Raw genomic sequence first — 10,642 nt, forward strand, 5'->3', positions numbered from 1 at the left:
ACCCCATTGTTACTCCATCTAATGCACACGTTCTCCACAAAACTTCCTTTTTACTATTGCTTCTTGTCTGTAGGGATGATAATATGTACCCACGGCCGGTGTATCCGCCGGGTAAAAACCCAAATAGGAGTATGGGAATGGGACAAAATATTACCCTTGGGTTTGTAAGTGAGGAAATATCATACCCATCAGTTAGAGTGGGTACGGGTATGAGATCGTAAAACTCATACCCGCGTACCCATGTACCCATCTAAATTTGACAAGTGAGCCAGCGCAATATTCTAAGCTACTTAATCTCCCCCCTAATAACGCTTTCTCGTTACTAGGATGAACCTCACTCTTTCCAGTCTCACAATCAGGATTAGACGCCTTGTTAGGATCGCTTAACCTCCTTATCAATTCGATGTGTTGTAAAGCGCGTGTATATCATCCGCGGGTACCCATTTACCCTGCTGGGTAATGGATATGGGAAAAACTTGTGCCCATTGACGGATATAGGTACGGGTGATGGATAAGATTAAAGGCGACAAGTACAAGTATGGGATGGCTCTACCCGTATCCATGCCCTGCGGGTGCCATCCCTACTTGACGGTCTATAATAGAGGGGTAACTAACGGAGAACATCACATTGTCCATACAGGAAATGAGAATGGCATGTGTGTAGAGTAATATTTGAGGATGATGTTTGATACATCCAATCTCATGGTGGTTGTTGCAAACTGCATTTTGCGCTCCTTCCTTTTTTCCCTTCAAATGGAGCTGTACAACATTTTAGTAATACAAAGTTGGAAATCACTTTAAAAAAAAGGGGGAAACACAAAGACCATGAGGTTTAGATAGAAGCTACCCTATGGTTGACCAAACAATCTTGGTGAGCATGAAAGAGGCGCCTCCGCAAGAACTAGGAAGCACATGTAGCTTATGGATGAATGCATCACAATATGTCATTATGCATAGGAACCCACCAATTATGTCGCGTCTAAACAATTGCAAGTTCTGAATGTGGAGTTGGTTTTGAACCTAATCGCAGTGTTGAGATCGTGTAATGGCACCCATCGAGAATTCGAGATGGCTACGGGATCTGGTGCCGACACGCAAAAGGCATGCATGCAGAGTGGTGGAAGGATGAGGATGATGATGATGATGATGAAGCGGCCGGTGTACGCCATTAGCTGATCCTACTAACCAACCACTGTCGTCGACAAGAACAGACCCGATAACAGAAAACCCTCTTGCATTTCACGCCTCGCCAACCAAGGCCCGCGGTCGGCATCGTGTCGTGTCCGCCTGCGCCCGACGTCCGGTCCGAATCGCAGACACAACACCCAACCGGGCGTGCTCGCCGGCCGGCCACCCCAATCCCACCCGACCGGAGCCGCCACCCAGCCAAATCCGCCGTCGCTCGCCTGCCTAGTTCCGACACCAGCTCTGGTGAGCACCTACCACCGCGCCATTCTTCCCGATCCCTCCCGCCCGCGCGGCATTTGCCATTTGGCGCTCCGGGACGTGGAGCGCCCCGCCCCGGCCCCCAGCGCGCGATGCCGGCGGCCTCCTCCTTGTTCTCGTTGTAGGAGGAGGGGATCTCTCTATCTCTGTCTCCAAGCCCGAGGAGGAGCATGGCCGAGGCGGGCGCGGACGCCGCCCTGGCTGCCGCCGCGCCCGCGGAGGTCGTGTCCCCGCGATCCACCTACTTCCGGCAGCGGAGCATGCACGCCCCGGATCTGGACCGCAAGGCCTTCGACGTGGAGAACCCGCCGGCGCCCTCCGCCGTCTGCGTAGGCGGCCTCCGCCCCAGCGAGTCCGTCGCCAAGCTCGAGTCGCTGGAGCGGGCGGAGCGCGCCGCGCTGGCGCCGGCGGTAGTGCTCAAGACGGGCTTCTACATCCTCGTCTGGTACACCTTCAGCACCTGCCTCACCCTGTGAGTTGCTCCGGATCTCCTACCTCCTCTGTTTCCTCGCCCATGACTCATGTCGTCTCGATCAACATGAAAAATGATTTCTTTACTTCCTCCTCCTCCTTCCTGGGCCCCTAGATACAATAAGACGCTGCTGGGGGACAAGCTCGGCAAATTCCCGGCGCCGCTGCTGATGAACACTGTGCACTTCGCGCTGCAGGCCGCGCTCTCCAAGATCATCCTGCTCTTCCAGGCCAAGGGGATCGACGCTGCGGTCGACATGAGCTGGAAGGATTACTTCGTGAGAGGTGCGCATCTTCTTAATTCGCCTTCTCGTTTCTTCTCGGTTCGGTATAAATTCTGCTTGTTCATGCTTCTTTCTTTGTCTTTCTTATTCCTATCTGCAGTCGTCCCAACTGCTCTGGGAACCGCCTTAGACATAAACCTGAGCAACGCTTCTCTGGTGTTCATCACGGTCACATTCGCTACCATGGTCTGTTTTCCACAATATGATTCAGTCCACTTTACCCCTTTGATAAATCCATTTTGATTTGTGTTCAGCTGGCTGGCTAACTTGATTCTTGACCTTTTGCAGTGTAAATCAGCCTCGCCGATATTTCTTTTGCTATTCGCCTTTGCATTTAGGTGAGCGTCGAAACTGGATGCTGCTCTAGCAAAGCTGTCGCGTGCTAATGTTATAAATTGGGCAGTTTTAGTTGTGATGTGCATTCTGGTTGAACTGACTGCTTATTGTTTCTTCAGCATGCTAGTTAGTTGTAGAGTTGATCTATCCATATTAGCAGACCACGGTATGCACTTTTACTAACCAACATAATGGGTCGTTACTCTATGCTCTTCCTGCTTCTGAAGATTATAATTCAAAGGAGCCAATGCTGCAACTGATCTGTTTTATGGCTGAGTTAAGCTACTAGCACAAAAGCTACATTACTGATTCGCTCATGCACAATCAAAACTGTATCGATCGGAGACGTAAAGAATTCTAAAAAGGAGCCATCTTTAAACCACATAGGAATTACTAATTTGGGCGGTGAATAATCATGCCTGCGCCAGTTGATTCTGTAGCATCCACTTATTTCCCCTATGCAGCTAACTTCTACAACAGTTTTAATTTACTGTCTTCATTTGCTTTCTGTTTATATGGTTCTAAAAATTTCCTCCTGGTTTACAAGGTTGGAGAGCCCCAGCATCAAGCTTCTAGGAATCATAGTTGTCATTTCTATTGGTGTTCTGTTGACAGGTATGTTGCCTCAGAGGGCTTAAATGTGCATAGTTTATTATGGTCAGCTGCTGAGCAAATAGTTTCTTCAGTATCAGCTAGTTTATCATTATGATGATTGCAATGCATTATTCACCTTTTGTGGTTGTCCATCGCTGTAATTATAAACTTTGGTTTATAGTTTAATTTCCATTACTTTCCATTGGCCAAGTACACTACTTTCAAGCAAGTCAAAGTTGACCTAAGGATCGCCAAATCTAAGTAGATCTTTTTTCTTTGACCCAAAAACAATGCACTTTCCATAGAAGTAGTTGATTAGTCAGCACATAATTCCAACACCACAATTGAATGGAGAACTGAGATGTTCTGTAAACTAGGCTCTCCACTGGCTATAATTTTAGATTTTCTTGAACATTTCGATGACCATGTTGTTTTGGGATACTTTAGCACAGTTATTTAAGCGATTTGACTGCCTCGCCAAGTGGAAGCTATTGTGCTTCAGGGTAGTTTCAGTCCAGTACTGAGCTGAGGCTGCTGCACAAAGTATCTGTGTTTGTATTTTTCGAGCCACCATCTGTGGCTGTATATATTCCTGCTCCATGTATCTGTGAAACTCAGCCAAATAATTCCAGTTTTGTAGCTGATAATTTTCTTGGCTGAGTCACTGAAATCGTTGCCATTAAATTTGTACTCCATTTATAATGCTTCAATACAATATGCATCTTGGACTAGCCTTATGTGATTTAATAATATAAATTTCAACAGTTGCCAGGGAGACCGACTTCGACTTCTGGGGCTTCATTTTTGTGACACTTGCTGCAGTTATGTCAGGATTCCGCTGGTCCATGACTCAGATTCTGTTGCAAGTAAGTGTAATTACTAACGTTACTCAAATTCTTTGAGAGTTATCACCAAACTCTCATATTTCTCTTTTGTTGTGTACTTCTTGTGCTAACGATTTGTTTTTTCATGTGCATGTGGATTTGATCTTTCAAGAAAGATAGCTACGGTATGTTATCTTTGCTTCGAGTGCACACTTCAATGCTTGTTATGCCCAACAGTGCTATTGTATCTTCTCTGCATATCGATGAAACCATCTGTTTAATTGAATTAAGGCATTTTCCCTGGGTTTAGGAAGCTTGGTTCTTAGAGTTCTGCCTCTGCTGAATGAGGTGGTGGATTTGAAAATGTGGTTCCTTGAGGGTGGTGAATGAGCCACCATACATTTCTAGCTAGGAAGAAAGAATCAAGCGGTATAGCAATTAAGAACTTAATATAATTGATACCCAAATTTTCTATAGAATCTGAAGTATGGGTTTCATGACATTGATCTTAAGCTTTGGAAGTATCTGGAACAAGGTTCCTCTTTCAGAGATATTAGTTATAGTTTCTTGATCCATCCCGTTTGTCCTAGCAGCTCTCACTCCAGCTTTTCATCTGGAGTCCAGAGCTTGGCTAAATGTGGGGCAAATGTTATTTTAGTAAACTTCGCAATCCTTATTTGACTACTAGGTGTTCACGAGTTCAATGATCCATCTTCTTTTGGCAGGCTTAAAAGATCCCATTACCCTGATGAGTCATGTTACCCCAGTGATGGCCATAGCCACCATGGTACTATCTCTCCTGTTGGATCCTTGGAGTGATTTTCGGAAGAATACATATTTTGATAACCCGTGGCACGTCATGCGCAGTATCTTACTTATGCTAATCGGAGGAAGCCTGGCCTTTTTCATGGTAAGTGTTTATTTGATTACAAAACAAACTTGTCAGAAATACCACTGATAATTGGATGTCATGATATGTTATTCGATTGCAGGTGTTGACGGAGTATATACTTGTTTCAGCAACAAGTGCCATAACCGTGACAATAGCTGGGGTAGTAAAAGAATCTGTAACAATCTTGGTAATAATTGAAATGTATTTTTTCATGAAAGATTAACTGCTGTATATTTACTTGCATCTGTATGGAAATGTGAATTCTTAAGCACCTTCCACGGTAATATCTTTCTATATCAGCTGATATTAATGTGAATACTGTTATTAAAAATTAATGACACCTCAGTTCCGCTCAAAAAAATGACACCTCACTTGAAATAAAGGATGAGATAGGTGATTAGCAATTAATAACTCATGTCAAGTTAGAATTGAATTCTGAACCCCAACATGGAACTGATCTGTTGTTTGTTCGAAAGTTGAGACGCATCAAAGGAAAAAAGTCTTCATTTTTGGCATATACTAGAAAAGGCTTGAGCTATCAGTAATTTTATGCAAAAGTCCAACATCATATCTTTTGTATGCTTCTCTGTTGGATTGCTGGCTGTACCATGAAGATATGTATTGTACTTGGTACCATGACCGACTGGGAAGTGTTTCATTTTTTTGTTCTTAGATTCTATATGATTCATAACATACATCTTCTAGTAATTGTTGTCTATTATGAACAAACTTTTTTACTATGGCCTTTCAGGTTGCAGTATTTTATTTCCATGATGAATTTACTTGGTTGAAAGGGGTTGGTCTTATCACTATTATGATTGGTGTTAGCTTATTCAATTGGTACAAGTAAGTGACTCTTTTTCAGTTTTAATATGGTTTCGAAATATTAGTTCATGGACAACACAATCAAATACTTCATTATAATTCTCTGTGGGGATTGAATGGAGCAGTATGTGTTCGCTGAGTCAAGTTATAGTGCTATGCAAATAAAATTTCTTTAGTTAACAATTAATCAAGTTCTAATATGTATTTTCCGTTGAATAGTATTAGTACCATTTATTTTGACTTGTTCAATAGTATTAGTACCATGATTTGTTCTGGCTAACTATTTAGCATCTGTTATGGTGCTACCTAAGAGTTCATTTAAAGTTACAGTAGTCAACTAATTGTCTGTCCATTTTGCACATAGCATGGACAAAGACATTTGAAAACATTTTCCGTTGTTTTGCTTATGTCAAAATAGTTGAGGTTGAAATTCACATTCATCTTCAAATTGATACTTTCTTGATATTGTGGCGAATCGATCGGTAGGGAATTTGGCATACTATATTCATCTTTTCTTGGTGTCTTACTATTTATTGCTAATGACAGATATGACAAATTCAAAAGGGGTCAGATAAATGAGGATGGAGTCACTTCACCTTCATTTAGTGGAGATGCCAAATACATCATTCTAGATGACTCGGAATATCATGATGAGTTTCTGGATGAAGATACATAATTTTCGAATGTGGTAACATTTTAACTGCCACTTGGTAAGGATTCCTCGCATATCTTGTAAAACAAGAACTGCTTGCATGATTGAGCAGACTTTGGCACACAGAAGTCACTCATGCGTACATGCCGCTATTGAAAGTGACTAGTAGATGTTATCTGTGTCCAAGTAAAAGCAATACTTAAACATAATGAATATTGTTCCATAGATTGTTTTCTGGAGTACCAGGTATCAGTGCATAAACAGTTCAACCTATGGAACAAATATGACGAATATCAGAACATGAAACTAGATACGGTTCTGTGATGTCTGACAAAGTTTTAGGAAGAGAAATCTTGATCAAATACTTGAACTTGCAGAAGAACCCAACATATTTGACCACTTGGGAGCATCATTCCTGAGTCCTGACATGGCAATAATGTTTGTTAAGATTATTGTGCTCTTGACCTTGCACTTCGTTTCTTCTTCCGATAACAAATATACTGATTATAATCGATCTGATTTTGGCAGGATTGTCAAATGTTGATACCTTTAGTCCATTCATGGCTGCCTATTGAAATAAGTTCTAATGGAGGTTTTCCACTAAGACATACGGACAAACACGCAAGCAATCAGCATGAGCTTAATCCATATCAAATCCAGGATGGATGCTCAAGAATAGCCACTCAAATTACAGCATCATACCATGACCTTACTTCATCTGGAAATTTTGGGAGGACTGGCTGCTGGTACAAATCAGCCTGCTTGTTCATGATGGAAGTTACTGAGAACTGACATATGTTTGCGTGCTTTTTTCCACTTTGTGTGAGCGCATCATGCACATATTCATTACTGAACCTCCACAATTTTGATGCCTAGGTATATTCATCCTCTATGTAGATTGGGTTGTAAGTCTGACCACACATACCACACGTGTTGTTCCCTTGAAAGTTAGGGACAGCCTCTGATTACTTGTAACCTCAGTGAAAAGGATTGTTATTCTCTACTGTATCTTGTACCATTGTTGAAGGCAAAAAAGACGTTTTGGCAGGAGCAATGGTGTTGGGGAAGAGCCTAGCCACAAGCGGGTGTAATGGAATTGCACAAGAGGCACTGAAAATGATATTTCATAAGTCACAAATTAACCGAATACAGTTGGCATAATTGTCCAACAAGGCACCACACTAAATCCTTATGATACATGTTACAAGTGTCTCATATATTCAAACAATTTCAAGTTCAAACAACATAACAAATGACAAAAAACAAAGAACAAAAGAACTAGTATGGCATTAGGGTAGCACACATATCATGAAACCATATCGATCTGCAGGCAGCAGGTACACCATTCGAAACCTACACAAATCAAATTCAGAATCAATATTGGGAGGTCACAATTTTCCTCCAAATCAGAAGTTAAAAACAAAATATCGCCAGTTTGTCAGTTAAAACCTATATTAACTTACCAGGCTAGGTGGTGTATGAGTATAGAAGGACCACGTTGGCCGAATCACTTGGCATACAACACACCCAAGATAATATGCATTGGAGTATAAAGTGCACAAACATGGAATCATCACTCCCATAATATCATTCACAAACAAAAGATACCAAGTGAATCAAACTCTAATGATCGCCACAAGATAGTGTTCTAAATCAAATGAGGAAGCTCCCCAAGGTACATGCATAAAATAAAATGTTGCATTTGAATACAATATGCATAACATGGAATCCTCACTCCCTCATTTAAAACACAAACATTTGTAATAGATCATAGATAGAAAAATAAGCTTAACACTTGCAACAAACAAATAGTTGAGCAACAAGTAAGAGGCACCATAATAAAAAGGCTCAACCAAGAGGATATGTGAAAGGCATGATAAAACATATTATAAGACTATTACAAGGATGAGCAAAAAGCATCATCATAGTCTTCAATGATTTATATTGCTTAGCATGACCAATCAACATGCAACAAAAAAAATAAGATATCAAATGGAGACGTACCATCTCTTATGTGTATAAGTCTCTCTAAGTGGACAAAATCACTAAGATATTTATCCACAAAGAAACATGCACAAACAAAATAGACACAGAAAACATATAGCATGATATCCAAGACGAAGTCATGCAATATACCAATAAGAATTTTTGCTTAATAGCATGGCCAAAGGCTCAATTTTATCTTATTGTACATTCATGAACTTCAACCACAAACACATCAAAGATATCACAAATATCAACAAGGGAAAGAAGATAGTTGAGATACTTTGAGAGGAGCAACAAGTATCACAAAGAAAGAATACCACAACAAATAACTCAATTTGCACTTTCATCTATATTGCACATGCGTGAGCCTTGAGGAATTGATATGCAATAAAATTGCTAGATAGGCATAGTTGGGATGGATGAATCATGAGCATGATTTAAAATACTTCCCAACAAATGCACTCATCTCAAATTACTCACATTCACAATAAAGAGGTTTCATTAAGACTTTTGCAAGAAGCACAACATTTGCAAATCAAGAGATTCATTCCAAGATGCAACCATAAGGTTTGATACAAGAAAAGTATGCATGAGAAGATACTTGTTACCAAGATAGCATTGGTGTGGATGTAGTAGATATGTGTTCGTTGATCATCCTAGCTTGCCTCAAGTTACCATTGAGTCACCACTTCTTTCCAAGAGTGAGACAAGCATCCAATGCATATCCATTGTACCTAACACAAAGGTAAGTACAAAGTGGTCCCCAAACTAATTGGGTCCAAAGTAGTTAGACACACTACAACATATAGAACAAACTCCACAATTCTATGTGCATATAGATATGAAATTGAACTTCATGCACATCTTAATCAAATTAGGATTTGATGGAGTTTACCCTATATATTGGATCAAAGAAAGTAACACATGCCATAAGATATACATATATTAAATATGCATGCATAATACTTTCAAGAACCAAAGAAAGATATAATTTGTACAAAACACCAAATAAATTAAGAGACAAAGGTTGTCCAAATTATATCAACGAATCAAATCAACACAAGATTGACCCCAAAGAATTATCTCATTATAAGAAGCTAATTAAACCTAAACACAAAGGAATGAGATAACCAACTCCCAAGAGAGCAAGGTTCCAACAAATAAACCAGACCCTCGACACTTTTTATGATGGCACAAAGTACCAAAAAAAATTTATATCTCCCAAAACCAAATTTTTGATAAAGATCAAGAGATGTTAAGCATTCTAACAAATATAGAAGAGCTCCCCCAAGATTAGTGCATTATCTAGGATTTTTCATATGAAGACAAAATGCACAAAACTAGGATCATCACGCTACCTATATATACTAAAATGCTAAGAAAGTTGAATAGACAAATTAGATCCATAAGATGCAAGGAAGACATATGAGAGTCAAAGCAAAACAAATTCATGGCAATAAATAAGGCAATTTGAACACAAGAGCCAATGTAAATATGATCAATAAAAATCTACCTCATAATAGATTACCAATTGTCCTAGGACAAGAGGTATTTAGGAAATATTTCCCGGTGGTAGTTTGTAAGTAAACGAAAGATCATATTTACAACGAATAAAGCATATGGTAAAAGATAAGAGTTAACCATCATGCAAAGATAGTTTCTTGATAGCTTCATTTAGTCATACCAACATGCAAAGCAATTAATAGTATTCATACCAACATGCAAAGCAATTAATAGTATTCATACCAACATGCAAAGCAATTAATAGTATGACTTGAAGCACATGGTTTTCCAAAAATGTATTGAGGGACACGTTGTGGAAAACCATGCCAAGAAAAACTTTCACAAATAAGATCTACAAAGATATTAGCAATAAATCCATTTAAGCAAATTGGAGCTTGTTTGAGCAAACATGCCACATAGGAGAGAGATAATTTACGGTATCAATTCTATGTGACACAACCTCAAATGTTCACATTTTCTAGGCTTGTAATATGCACAAAGCTTATTACTCCCCCAATAATGTGATAAGGAATTTATTTTCACAAGAGGCAAATAAGATCCAACTAGAGATATTAATGGACATTAGAATTTGAATTTCTCATGAAGATGACATACCACATAGAGACTAGATAATCTTGCAATATCAATTCTAAGTGATATTCCTCATGTACACTCATTGTTAGGATCATGAAATTCCCAAAGGAATATCACTCCCCCAAAATGGGATAGTCCATTAATCGCTCATAAGAGCCATACAAGATACAACAAGATGCAAAATGGCTCCAACACAAACACAAATACATGGTGTGCAACCCAACATGCATAGACT

General features: G+C 39.9%; 1 protein-coding gene and 1 long non-coding RNA gene across 2 annotated transcripts; one reads left to right on the forward strand and one right to left on the reverse strand.

The window, feature by feature from the left end:
• The first annotated feature begins 1,203 nt into the window (after positions 1-1,203).
• On the forward strand, positions 1,204-7,371 carry LOC127311234 (probable sugar phosphate/phosphate translocator At1g06470). The gene is made up of 12 exons (XM_051341619.2): positions 1,204-1,918; positions 2,033-2,202; positions 2,302-2,387; positions 2,490-2,539; positions 3,085-3,152; positions 3,897-3,997; positions 4,128-4,140; positions 4,681-4,865; positions 4,948-5,034; positions 5,599-5,693; positions 6,219-6,382; positions 6,853-7,371. Exons 1-11 carry the CDS (start codon positions 1,617-1,619, stop codon positions 6,346-6,348), a joined length of 1,287 nt encoding a protein of 428 aa, XP_051197579.1. The 5' UTR covers positions 1,204-1,616; the 3' UTR covers positions 6,349-6,382; positions 6,853-7,371.
• Positions 7,372-7,432: 61 nt separating this feature from the next.
• LOC127311235 (uncharacterized) lies at positions 7,433-7,862 on the reverse strand. Its single transcript, XR_007857616.2, has 2 exons — positions 7,788-7,862; positions 7,433-7,677 (listed from the first exon to the last, which is right to left on the reverse strand). It is a non-coding gene; the product is annotated as an uncharacterized lncRNA (long non-coding RNA).
• Positions 7,863-10,642: the final 2,780 nt, after the last annotated feature.

Source organism: Lolium perenne, chromosome 7, assembly GCF_019359855.2.
Source record: "Lolium perenne isolate Kyuss_39 chromosome 7, Kyuss_2.0, whole genome shotgun sequence".
Classification (NCBI taxonomy): Eukaryota; Viridiplantae; Streptophyta; class Magnoliopsida; order Poales; family Poaceae; genus Lolium; species Lolium perenne.